Raw genomic sequence first — 14,136 nt, 5'->3', positions numbered from 1 at the left:
AAAACCCTCTGTTCTGTTACAGCAAGCCTGAATAACATCAAGCCTGAATAACATCAAGCCTGAATAACATCAAGCCTGAATAACATCAAGCCTGAATAACATCAAGCCTGAATAACATCAAAACTGAATAACATCGAGCCTGAATAACATCAAACCTGAATAACAGGGCCTGTACAATAGACATGCATTCATTATGCATATTCTAAAAATCGGTTTTCATTTAGCATATTCTAGAGAACAGCTTTCATTATGCATATTCTAGAGAACAGCTTTCATTATGCATATTCTAGAGAACAGCTTTCATTATGCACATTCTAGAGAACAGCTTTCATTATGCACATTCTAGAGAACAGCTTTCATTATGCATATTCTAGAGAACAGCTTTCATTATGCACATTCTAGAGAACAGCTTTCATTATGCACATTCTAGAGAACAGCTTTCATTATGCATATTCTAGAGAACAGCTTTCATTATGCACATTCTAGAGAACAGCTTTCATTATGCACATTCTAGAGAACAGCTTTCATTATGCATATTCTAGAGAACAGCTTTCATTATGCATATTCTAGAGAACAGCTTTCATTATGCACATTCTAGAGAACAGCTTTCATTATGCATATTCTAGAGAACAGCTTTCATTATGCATATTCTAGAGAACAGCTTTCATTATGCACATTCTAGAGAACAGCTTTCATTATGCATATTCTAGAGAACAGCTTTCATTATGCATATTCTAGAGAACAGCTTTCATTATGCATATTCTAGAGAACAGCTTTCATTATGCATATTCTAGAGAACAGCTTTCATTATGCATATTCTAGAGAACAGCTTTCATTATGCATATTCTAGAGAACAGCTTTCATTATGCATATTCTAGAGAACAGTTCTTACAATGATTGCACCACTAACCTGTCTGGTTTACCTCTCTCCAAGGGAATGCCTTTATCCACCACAACATGACCAAGCTGAGCCGTATCTACCCAGCTGGCTCCAGAACAGACTCCTCCAACTACAACCCTGTTCCCCTGTGGAACGCAGGCTGTCAGATAGGTACTGTAGACCTACTAACAGAGTTACGGGAGGCTACTTTCTAAATGCAATCCGTTACAGTTAGCAGTCACCTGTTGTAATCAGTAATGTAACTTTTACATTACCTAAGTAACGTAATCCTGTTACTTTCTCCTGAAGGAACACAGGTTATGTGCATTTGTATTTATTATGGATCCCCATTAGCCAAAGCAGCAGCTACTCTACCTGGGGTTTATTATGGATCCCCATTAGTTCCTGACGAGGCAGCAGCTACTCTTCCTGGGGTTTATTATGGATCCCCATTAGTTCCTGCCAAGGCAGCAGCTACTCTTCCTGGGGTTTATTATGGATCCCCATTAGTTCCTGCCAAGGCAGCAGCTACTCTTCCTGGGGTTTATTATGGATCCCCATTAGTTCCTGCCAAGGCAGCAGCTACTCTTCCTGGGGTTTATTATGGATCCCCATTAGTTCCTGCCAAGACAGCAGCTACTCTTCCTGGGGTTTATTATGGATCCCCATTAGTTCCTGCCAAGGCAGCAGCTACTCTTCCTGGGGTTTATTATGGATACCCATTAGTTCCTGCCAAGGCAGCAGCTACTCTTCCTGGGTTTATTATGGATCCCCATTAGTTCCTGTCAAGGCAGCAGCTACTCTTCCTGGGGTTTATTATGGATCCCCATTAGTTCCTGCCAAGGCAGCAGCTACTCTTCCTGGGGTTTATTATGGATCCCCATTAGTTCCTGCCAAGGCAGCAGCTACTCTTCCTGGGGTTTATTATGGATCACCATTAGTTCCTGCCAAGGCAGCAGCTACTCTTCCTGGGGTTTATTATGGATCACCATTAGTTCCTGCTAAGACAGCAGCTCCTCTTCCTGGGGTTTATTATGGATCCCCATTAGTTCCTGCCAAGGCAGCAGCTACTCTTCCTGGGGTTTATTATGGATCCCCATTAGTTCCTGCCAAGGCAGCAGCTACTCTTCCTGGGGTTTATTATGGATCCGCATGAGTTCCTGCTAAGACAGCAGCTACTCTTCCTGGGGTTTATTATGGATCCCCATTAGTTCCTGCTAAGACAGCAGCTACTCTTCCTGGGGTTTATTATGGATCCCCATTAGTTCCTGCCAAGGCAGCAGCTACTCTACCTGGGGTTTATTATGGATCCCCATTAGTTCCTGCCAAGGCAGCAGCTACTCTTCCTGGGGTTTATTATGGATCCACATTAGTTCCTGCCAAGGCAGCAGCTACTCTTCCTGGGGTTTATTATGGATCACGATTAGTTCCTGCCAAGGCGGCAGCTACTCTTCCTGGGGTTTATTATGGATCACCATTAGTTCCTGCCAAGGCAGCAGCTACTCTTCCTGGGGTTTATTATGGATCACCATTAGTTCCTGTCAAGGCAGCAGCTACTCTACCTGGGGTTTATTATGGATCCCCATTAGTTCCTGCCAAGACAGCAGCTACTCTTCCTGGGGTTTATTATGGATCCCCATTAGTTCCTGCCAAGACAGCAGCTACTCTTCCTGGGGTTTATTATGGATCCCCATTAGTTCCTGCCAAGGCAGCAGCTACTCTTCCTGGGGTTTATTATGGATCCCCATTAGTTCCTGCCAAGACAGCAGCTACTCTTCCTGGGGTTTATTATGGATCCCCATTAGTTCCTGCCAAGGCAGCAGCTACTCTTCCTGGGGTTTATTATGGATCCCCATTAGTTCCTGCTAAGGCAGCAGCTACTCTTCCTGGGGTTTATTATGGATCCCCATTAGTTCCTGCTAAGACAGCAGCTACTCTTCCTGGGGTTTATTATGGATCCCCATTAGTTCCTGCCAAGGCAGCAGCTACTCTTCCTGGGGTTTATTATGGATCACCATTAGTTCCTGCCAAGGCAGCAGCTACTCTTCCTGGGGTTTATTATGGATCACCATTAGTTCCTGTCAAGGCAGCAGCTACTCTACCTGGGTTTTATTATGGATCCCCATTAGTTCCTGCCAAGACAGCAGCTACTCTTCCTGGGGTTTATTATGGATCCCCATTAGTTCCTGCCAAGACAGCAGCTACTCTTCCTGGGGTTTATTATGGATCCCCATTAGTTCCTGCCAAGGCAGCAGCTACTCTTCCTGGGGTTTATTATGGATCACCATTAGTTCCTGCCAAGGCAGCAGCTACTCTTCCTGGGGTTTATTATGGATCACCATTAGTTCCTGTCAAGGCAGCAGCTACTCTACCTGGGTTTTATTATGGATCCCCATTAGTTCCTGCCAAGACAGCAGCTACTCTTCCTGGGGTTTATTATGGATCCCCATTAGTTCCTGCCAAGACAGCAGCTACTCTACCTGGGTTTTATTATGGATCCCCATTAGTTCCTGCCAAGACAGCAGCTACTCTTCCTGGGGTTTATTATGGATCCCCATTAGTTCCTGCCAAGACAGCAGCTACTCTTCCTGGGGTTTATTATGGATCCCCATTAGTTCCTGCCAAGGCAGCAGCTACTCTTCCTGGGGTTTATTATGGATCCCCATTAGTTCCTGCCAAGACAGCAGCTACTCATCCTGGGGTTTATTATGGATCCCCATTAGTTCCTGCTAAAACAGCAGCTACTCTTCCTGGGGTTTATTATGGATCCCCATTAGTTCCTGCTAAGACAGCAGCTACTCTTCCTGGGGTTTATTATGGATCCCCATTAGTTCCTGCCAAGGCAGCAGCTACTCTTCCTGGGGTTTATTATGGATCCCCATTAGTTCCTGCCAAGGCAGCAGCTACTCTTCCTGGGGTTTATTATGGATCCCCATTAGTTCCTGCCAAGGCAGCAGCTACTCTACCTGGGGTTTATTATGGATCCCCATTAGTTCCTGCCAAGGCAGCAGCTACTCTACCTGGGGTTTATTATGGAACCCCATTAGTTCCTGCCAAGGCAGCAGCTACTCTTCCTGGGGTTTATTATGGAACCCCATTAGTTCCTGCCAGCTTACACTTCTTAAATTCAGCCATTATTGGGTTAAAATAAACGTATACAGTCGAAGTCGGACGTTTACATCCACTTAGGTTGAAGTCTTTAAAACTAGTTATTCAACCACTCCACAAATGTCTTGTTAACAAACTATAGTTTTGGCAAGTCGGTTAGGACATCTACTTTGTGAATGACAAACGTAATTTTTCAGTTTGGAAAATTCCATAAAATTAGGTAATGGCTTTAGAAGCTTCTGATAAGCTAATTGACATCATTTGAGTCAATTGGACACCTGTGCATGTATTTCAAGGTTTATCTACCGTCAAACTCAGTGCCTCTTTGCTTGACATCACGGGACAATATTTTTTTTAGAACTCCACAAGTCTGGTTCATCCTTGGGAGCAATTTCTAAATGCCTGAAGGTACCACGTTCATCTGTACAAACAATAGTACGCAAGTATAAACACCATGGGACCACGCAGCCGTTATACCGCTCAGGAAGGAGACGAGAAGTGCGAGAAGTGCAACTTAATCCCAGAACAACAGCAAATAACCTTGTGAAGATGCTGGAGGAAACAGATTCAAAAGTATCTATATCCACAGTAAAACAAGTCCTATATCGCATTAACCTGAAATGCCGCTCAGCAAGGAAGAAGCCACTGCTCCAAAACCGCCATAAAAACACCAGACTACGGTTTGCAACGGCACATGGGGACAAAGATCATACTTTTTGGAGAAATGACCTCTGGTCTGATGAAACTGTTTGAATATAATGACCATCATTATGTTTAGAGGAAAAAGGGGGAGGCTTGCAAGCCGAAGAACACCATCCCAACCATGAAGCACGGAGGTGGCAGCATCATGTTGTGGGGGTGCTTTGCTGCAGGAGGGACTGGTGCACTTCACAAAATAGACAGCATCATGAGGAGGAAAATTAGGTGGATATATTGAAGCAACATCTCAAGTCATCAGTCAGGAAGTTAAAGCTTGGTTGCAAATGGGTATTCCAAATGGACAATGACCCCAAGCATACTTCCAAAGTTGTTGCAAAATGGCTTAAGGACAACAAAGTCAAGGTGCTGGAGTGGCCATCACAAAGCCCTAACCTCAATCGCATAGAACATATGTGGGAAGAACAAGTGTGCGCGTGCAAGGAGGCCTACAAACCTGATTCAGTTACACCAGCACTGTCAGGAGGAATGGGCCAAAATTCACACAAGTTATTGTGGTCCTTCTGTAGCTCAGTTGGTAGAGCATGGCGCTTGTAACGCCAGTGTAGTGGGTTCGATCCCTGGGACCACCCATACGTAGAATGTATGCACACATGACTGTAAGTCGCTTTGGATAAAAGCGTCTGCTAAATGGCATATATTATATATTATTGTGGGAAGCTTGTGGAAGTCTACCTGAAACATTTGGCCCAAGTTAAACAATTTAAAGGCAATGCTACCAAATACTAATTGAGTGTATGTAAACTTCTGACCCACTGGGAATGTGATGAAAGAATTAAAAGCTGAAATAAATAATTATATCTACTATTAGTCTGACATTTTATATTCTTATAATAAAGTGATGATCCTAACTGCCTAAGACAGTAAACCTACTACCATCTGTCAGATAGTTACAATAGACCTACTACCATCTGTCAGATAGTTACAGTAGACCTACTACCATCTGTCAGATAGCTACAGTAGACCTACTACCATCTGTCAGATAGGTACAGTAGACCTACTACCATCTGTCAGATAGTTACAGTAGACCTACTACCATCTGTCAGATAGGTACAGTAGACCTACTACCATCTGTCAGATAGGTACAGTAGACCTACTACCATCTGTCAGATAGGTACAGTAGACCTACTACCATCTGTCAGATAGGTACAGTAGACCTACTACCATCTGTCAGATAGGTACAGTAGACCTACTACCATCTGTCAGATAGTTACAGTAGACCTACTACCATCTGTCAGATAGTTACAGTAGACCTACTACCATCTGTCAGATAGCTACAGTAGACCTACTACCATCTGTCAGATAGTTACAGTAGACCTACTACCATCCCATCTGTCAGATAGTTACAGTAGACCTACTACCATCTGTCAGATAGGTACAGTAGACCTACTACCATCTGTCAGATAGTTACAGTAGACCTACTACCATCCCATCTGTCAGATAGTTACAGTAGACCTACTACCATCCCATCTGTCAGATAGCTACAGTAGACCTACTACCATCTGTCAGATAGCTACAGTAGACCTACTACCATCTGTCAGATAGTTACAGTAGACCTACTACCATCTGTCAGATAGGTACAGTAGACCTACTACCATCTGTCAGATAGGTACAGTAGACCTACTACCATCTGTCAGATAGGTACAGTAGACCTACTACCATCTGTCAGATAGTTACAGTAGACCTACTACCATCTGTCAGATAGTTACAGTAGACCTACTACCATCTGTCAGATAGGTACAGTAGACCTACTACCATCTGTCAGATAGCTACAGTAGACCTACTACCATCTGTCAGATAGTTACAGTAGACCTACTACCATCTGTCAGATAGGTACAGTAGACCTACTACCATCTGTCAGATAGGTACAGTAGACCTACTACCATCTGCCAGATAGTTACAGTAGACCTACTACCATCTGTCAGATAGTTACAGTAGACCTACTACCATCTGTCAGATAGTTACAGTAGACCTACTACCATCTGTCAGATAGTTACAGTAGACCTACTACCATCTGTCAGATAGTTACAGTAGACCTACTACCATCTGTCAGATAGTTACAGTAGACCTACTACCATCCCATCTGTCAGATAGGTACAGTAGACCTACTACCATCTGTCAGATAGGTACAGTAGACCTACTACCATCTGTCAGATAGGTACAGTAGACCTACTACCATCTGTCAGATAGTTACAGTAGACCTACTACCATCTGTCAGATAGGTACAGTAGACCTACTACCATCTGTCAGATAGTTACAGTAGACCTACTACCATCTGTCAGATAGTTACAGTAGACCTACTACCATCTGTCAGATAGTTACAGTAGACCTACTACCATCTGTCAGATAGGTACAGTAGACCTACTACCATCCCATCTGTCAGATAGCTACAGTAGACCTACTACCATCTGTCATATAGCTACAGTAGACCTACTACCATCTGTCAGATAGGTACAGTAGACCTACTACCATCTGTCAGATAGGTACAGTAGACCTACTACCATCTGTCAGATAGGTACAGTAGACCTACTACCATCTGTCAGATAGGTACAGTAGACCTACTACCATCTGTCAGATAGGTACAGTAGACCTACTACCATCTGTCAGATAGGTACAGTAGACCTACTACCATCTGTCAGATAGCTACAGTAGACCTACTACCATCTGTCAGATAGGTACAGTAGACCTACTACCATCTGTCAGATAGGTACAGTAGACCTACTACCATCTGTCAGATAGGTACAGTAGACCTACTACCATCTGTCAGATAGGTACTATCTTGTGAATTTGACATGACCAATGTCTCTACATACTTGTGTCACATTATTCCTCTTTCTCAATAAATGCATGAAAATGCTTTATTGATCGATTCTTTATTGATCAATTCTTTATTGATTATGATTTGTCTCTCCAGTTGCGCTGAACTTCCAGACTCCCTCTAAGGAGATGGACCTGAACCAGGGCCGGTTCCGGTCCAACGGGGTGAGTGGATACGTCCTGAAGCCTGGCTTCCAGAGATACCCTGGGACAGAGTTTGACCCAATGACCCTCACCAAGGGACCCTGGCTGAAACGCAAGACCTTTCACATCATGGTGAGAAAACTTTGCTATATTTTTTTATTTTATTTTTTATTTCACCTTTATTTAACCAGGTAGGCAAGTTGAGAACAAGTTCTCATTTACATTTGCGACCTGGCCAAGATAAAGCAAAGCAGTTCAACACATACAACACAGAGTTACACATGGAGTAAAACAAACATACAGTCAATAATACAGTATAAACAAGTCTGTATACGATGTGAGCAAATGAGGTGGGACAAGGGAGGTAAAGGCAAAAAAGGCCATGGTGGCAAAGTAAATACAATATTGCAAGTATTGTGTTGTATATTATAGTGTTATATATTATAGTGTGTTATATATTATAGTGTTATATATTATAGTATTATATATTATAGTGTTATATATTATAGTATTATATATTATAGTGTTATATATTATAGTGTGTTGTATATTATAGTGCTATATATTATAGTGTGTTGTATATTATAGTGTTATATATTATAGTGTTATATATTATAGTATTATATATTATAGTGTTATATATTATAGTGTGTTGTATATTATAGTGCTATATATTATAGTGTGTTGTATATTATAGTGTGTTATATATTATAGTGTTATATATTATAGTGTGTTGTATATTATTGTGTGTTATATATTATAGTGTTATATATTATAGTATTATATATTATAGTGTTATATATTATAGTGTGTTGTATATTATAGTGCTATATATTATAGTGTGTTGTATATTATAGTGTGTTATATATTATAGTGTTATATATTATAGTGTGTTGTATATTATTGTGTGTTATATATTATAGTGTTATATATTATAATGTTATATATTATAGTGTGTTGTATATTATAGTGTGTTGTATATTATAGTGTTCAATATTATTGAGTGTGTATATTATAGTGTGTTATATATTATAGTGTTATATATTGTAGAGTGTGTATATTATAGTGTCATACATTATAGTGTGTGTATATTATCGTGTTATACATTATAGCGTGTATATATTATAGTGTGTATATATTATAGTGTGTATATATTGTAGTTTGTATATATTATAGCGTGTATATATTATAGTGTGTATATATTGTAGTTTGTATATATTATAGTGTTATATATTATAGTGTGTATATATTGTAGTTTGTATATATTATAGTGTTATATATTATAGTGTGTATATATTGTAGTTTGTATATATTATAGTGTTATATATTATAGTGTGTATATATTGTAGTTTGTATATATTATAGTGTTATATATTATAGTGTGTATATATTCTATTGAATTGTGATATATGATATTATAGTGTATTATATGAGTGTAACATCACAGAATGTATTACAATAGCTACTTGTTGAACACAGTGAAGACAACTACAGAGATTGATTAATACATGTGCAATATATTCAGCACATAAATTAGATTAGTTTCTGTCAAGTACGTCTATGTTGTGATATTAATTGTATATTTTATCTAAGAGTCAGAGGTTTTATTGTTGTTACCCACATGACTCCTATTAAACTTTTATCAGAAGGTATTTCAGTGTGTGTGTGTGTGTGTGTGTGTGTGTGTGTGTGTGTGTGTGTGTGTGTGTGTGTGTGTGTGTGTGTGTGTGTGTGTGTGTGTGTGTGTGTGTGTGTGTGTGTGTGTGTGTGTGTGTGTGTGCCTACGTGTGTCTCCAGGTGATCTCAGCCCAGCAGCTGCCCAAGTTAAACAAGGACAAGTGTAAATCCATCGTGGACCCGCTGGTTAAAGTGGAGATCTACGGTGTTCCAGATGACACGTGCAGCAAGGAGACACGCTCCATCGAGAACAATGGTGAGACACACACAACCACACTCACACACACAACTACTCACACTGCAGCTTTTAAAACCTGGTGAGAGGAACATCATTCAGGTTTTAACCCCATGTGGAATGATGTCCCTCTCTGTAGGTTAAATGATGTTCCTCTCTGCAGGTTAAATGATGTTCCTCTCTGCAGGTTAAATGATGTTCCTCTCTGCAGGTTAAATGATGTTCCTCTCTGCAGGTTAAATGTGGAATGATGTTCCTCTCTACAGGTTAAATGTGGAATGATGTCCCTCTCTGCAGGTTAAATGATGTTCCTCTCTGCAGGTTAAATGATGTTCCTCTCTGCAGGTTAAATGATGTTCCTCTCTGCAGGTTAAATGTGGAATGATGTTCCTCTCTGCAGGTTAAATGTGGAATGATGTCCCTCTCTGCAGGTTAAATGATGTCCCTCTCTGCAGGTTAAATGATGTTCCTCTCTGCAGGTTAAATGTGGAATGATGTCCCTCTCTGCAGGTTAAATGATGTCCCTCTCTGCAGGTTAAATGATGTTCCTCTCTGCAGGTTAAATGTGGAATGATGTCCCTCTCTGCAGGTTAAATGTGGAATGATGTTCCTCTCTGCAGGTTAAATGTGGAATGATGTCCCTCTCTGCAGGTTAAATGTGGAATGATGTTCCTCTCTGCAGGTTAAATGTGGAATGATGTCCCTCTCTGCAGGTTAAATGTGGAATGATGTCCCTCTCTGCAGGTTAAATGTGGAATGATGTCCCTCTCTGCAGGTTAAATGTGGAATGATGTTCCTCTCTGCAGGTTAAATGATGTTCCTCTCTGCAGGTTAAATGTGGAATGATGTCCCTCTCTGCAGGTTAAATGTGGAATGATGTCCCTCTCTGCAGGTTAAATGATGTTCCTCTCTGCAGGTTAAATGTGGAATGATGTCCCTCTCTGCAGGTTAAATGTGGAATGATGTTCCTCTCTGCAGGTTAAATGTGGAATGATGTCCCTCTCTGCAGGTTAAATGTGGAATGATGTTCCTCTCTGCAGGTTAAATGTGGAATGATGTTCCTCTCTGCAGGTTAAATGTGGAATGATGTTCCTCTCTACAGGTTAAATGTGGAATGATGTTCCTCTCTGCAGGTTAAATGTGGAATGATGTTCCTCTCTGCAGGTTAAATGTGGAATGATGTTCCTCTCTGCAGGTTAAATGTGGAATGATGTTCCTCTCTGCAGGTTTTAACCCCATGTGGAATGATGTCCCTCTCTGCAGGTTAAATGTGGAATGATGTCCCTCTCTGCAGGTTAAATGTGGAATGATGTTCCTCTCTGCAGGTTAAATGTGGAATGATGTTCCTCTCTGCAGGTTAAATGTGGAATGATGTTCCTCTCTGCAGGTTAAATGTGGAATGATGTTCCTCTCTGCAGGTTAAATGTGGAATGATGTCCCTCTCTGCAGGTTAAATGTGGAATGATGTTCCTCTCTGCAGGTTAAATGTGGAATGATGTTCCTCTCTGCAGGTTAAATGTGGAATGATGTTCCTCTCTGCAGGTTAAATGTGGAATGATGTCCCTCTCTGCAGGTTTTAACCCCATGTGGAATGATGTTCCTCTCTGCAGGTTAAATGTGGAATGATGTTCCTCTCTGCAGGTTAAATGTGGAATGATGTTCCTCTCTGCAGGTTAAATGTGGAATGATGTCCCTCTCTGCAGGTTTTAACCCCATGTGGAATGATGTTCCTCTCACCAGGTTAAATGTGGAATGATGTTCCTCTCTGCAGGTTAAATGTGGAATGATGTTCCTCTCTGCAGGTTAAATGTGGAATGATGTTCCTCTCTGCAGGTTAAATGTGGAATGATGTCCCTCTCTGCAGGTTAAATGTGGAAGGATGTTCCTCTCTGCAGGTTAAATGTGGAATGATGTCCCTCTCTGCAGGTTAAATGTGGAATGATGTTCCTCTCTGCAGGTTAAATGTGGAATGATGTCCCTCTCTGCAGGTTAAATGTGGAATGATGTCCCTCTCTGCAGGTTAAATGTGGAATGATGTTCCTCTCTGCAGGTTAAATGTGGAATGATGTTCCTCTCTGCAGGTTAAATGTGGAATGATGTTCCTCTCTGCAGGTTTTAACCCCATGTGGAATGATGTTCCTCTCTGCAGGTTTTAACCCAATGTGGAATGATGTTCCTCTCTGCAGGTTAAATGTGGAATGATGTCCCTCTCTGCAGGTTAAATGTGGAAGGATGTTCCTCTCTGCAGGTTAAATGTGGAATGATGTCCCTCTCTGCAGGTTAAATGTGGAATGATGTTCCTCTCTGCAGGTTAAATGTGGAATGATGTTCCTCTCTGCAGGTTAAATGTGGAATGATGTCCCTCTCTGCAGGTTAAATGTGGAATGATGTTCCTCTCTGCAGGTTAAATGTGGAATGATGTTCCTCTCTGCAGGTTTTAACCCCATGTGGAATGATGTCCCTCTCTGCAGGTTAAATGTGGAATGATGTTCCTCTCTGCAGGTTAAATGTGGAATGATGTCCCTCTCTGCAGGTTTTAACCCCATGTGGAATGATGTCCCTCTCTGCAGGTTTTAACCCCATGTGGAATGATGTTCCTCTCTGCAGGTTAAATGATGTTCCTCTCTGCAGGTTAAATGTGGAATGATGTTCCTCTCTGCAGGTTAAATGTGGAATGATGTTCCTCTCTGCAGGTTTTAACCCCATGTGGAATGATGTTCCTCTCTGCAGGTTAAATGTGGAATGATGTCCTTCTCTGCAGGTTAAATGTGGAATGATGTCCCTCTCTGCAGGTTAAATGTGGAATGATGTTCCTCTCTGCAGGTTAAATGTGGAATAATGTCCCTCTCTGCAGGTTTTAACCCCATGTGGAATGATGTCCCTCTCTGCAGGTTTTAACCCCATGTGGAATGATGTCCCTCTCTGCAGGTTTTAACCCCATGTGGAATGATGTCCCTCTCTGCAGGTTTTAACCCCATGTGGAATGATGTCCCTCTCTGCAGGTTAAATGTGGAATGATGTTCCTCTCTGCAGGTTAAATGTGGAATGATGTCCCTCTCTGCAGGTTTTAACCCCATGTGGAATGATGTCCCTCTCTGCAGGTTAAATGTGGAATGATGTCCTCTCTGCAGGTTTTAAATGTGGAATGATGTCCCTCTCTGCAGGTTAAATGTGGAATGATGTCCCTCTCTGCAGGTTTTAACCCCATGTGGAATGATGTCCCTCTCTGCAGGTTAAATGTGGAATGATGTCCCTCTCTGCAGGTTTTAACCCCATGTGGAATGATGTCCCTCTCTGCAGGTTTTAACCCCATGTGGAATGATGTCCCTCTCTGCAGGTTTTAACCCCATGTTGAATGATGTCCCTCTCTGCAGGTTAAATGTGGAATGATGTTCCTCTCTGCAGGTTAAATGTGGAATGATGTTCCTCTCTGCAGGTTAAATGTGGAATGATGTCCCTCTCTGCAGGTTTTAACCCCATGTGGAATGATGTCCCTCTCTGCAGGTTAAATGTGGAATGATGTCCCTCTCTGCAGGTTTTAACCCCATGTGGAATGATGTCCCTCTCTGCAGGTTAAATGTGGAATGATGTCCCTCTCTGCAGGTTTTAACCCCATGTGGAATGATGTCCCTCTCTGCAGGTTAAATGTGGAATGATGTCCCTCTCTGCAGGTTTTAACCCCATGTGGAATGATGTCCCTCTCTGCAGGTTTTAACCCCATGTGGAATGATGTCCCTCTCTGCAGGTTTTAACCCCATGTTGAATGATGTCCCTCTCTGCAGGTTAAATGTGGAATGATGTTCCTCTCTGCAGGTTAAATGTGGAATGATGTTCCTCTCTGCAGGTTAAATGTGGAATGATGTCCCTCTCTGCAGGTTTTAACCCCATGTGGAATGATGTCCCTCTCTGCAGGTTAAATGTGGAATGATGTCCCTCTCTGCAGGTTTTAACCCCATGTGGAATGATGTCCCTCTCTGCAGGTTAAATGTGGAATGATGTCCCTCTCTACAGGTTAAATGTGAAATGATGTTCCTCTCTGCAGGTTAAATGTGGAATGATGTTCCTCTCTGCAGGTTAAATGTGGAATGATGTTCCTCTCTGCAGGTTAAATGTGGAATGATGTTCCTCTCTGCAGGTTAAATGTGGAATGATGTTCCTCTCTGCAGGTTTTAACCCCATGTGGAATGATGTCCCTCTCTGCAGGTTAAATGTGGAATGATGTTCCTCTCTGCAGGTTAAATGTGGAATGATGTTCCTCTCTGCAGGTTAAATGTGGAATGATGTCCCTCTCTGCAGGTTAAATGTGGAATGATGTCCCTCTCCGCAGGTTAAATGTGGAATTATGTTCCTCTCTGCAGGTTTTAACCCCATGTGGAATGAGACGTTCCAGTTTGACATCCAGGTACCAGAGCTTGCCCTGGTCCGCTTCCTGGTTGAAGACTATGACTCCACCTCACAGAATGACCTAATTGGACAGTACTGCCTGCCACTCACCAGTCTACAGAACGGTAATCTCTCTCTCTCTCTCTCTCTCTCTCTCTCTCTCTCTCTCTCTCTC

At 41.8% G+C, this 14,136-nt stretch overlaps 1 protein-coding gene across 3 annotated transcripts in view; it reads left to right on the top strand.

Annotated features, from left to right (window-relative positions):
* plcd1a (phospholipase C, delta 1a) overlaps positions 1-14,136 on the top strand; it is a 107,878-nt gene that overhangs the window by 89,574 nt on the left and 4,168 nt on the right. For all 3 annotated transcript variants that reach the window (XR_006839572.1, XM_046355395.1, XM_046355394.1), the window contains 4 exons: positions 935-1,051; positions 7,620-7,798; positions 9,464-9,599; positions 13,937-14,086. Coding sequence is in view for 2 of the 3 variants with exons in the window: in XM_046355395.1 (XP_046211351.1) it covers positions 935-1,051; positions 7,620-7,798; positions 9,464-9,599; positions 13,937-14,086 (582 nt within the window). In the remaining variant the exon portion in view is untranslated. The remainder of the gene's footprint in view (positions 1-934; positions 1,052-7,619; positions 7,799-9,463; positions 9,600-13,936; positions 14,087-14,136) is intronic.

Source organism: Oncorhynchus gorbuscha, linkage group LG07 (assembly GCF_021184085.1).
Source record: "Oncorhynchus gorbuscha isolate QuinsamMale2020 ecotype Even-year linkage group LG07, OgorEven_v1.0, whole genome shotgun sequence".
NCBI classification, from domain to species: Eukaryota; Metazoa; Chordata; class Actinopteri; order Salmoniformes; family Salmonidae; genus Oncorhynchus; species Oncorhynchus gorbuscha.
This window is presented reverse-complemented; position numbering and strand designations above follow the sequence as displayed.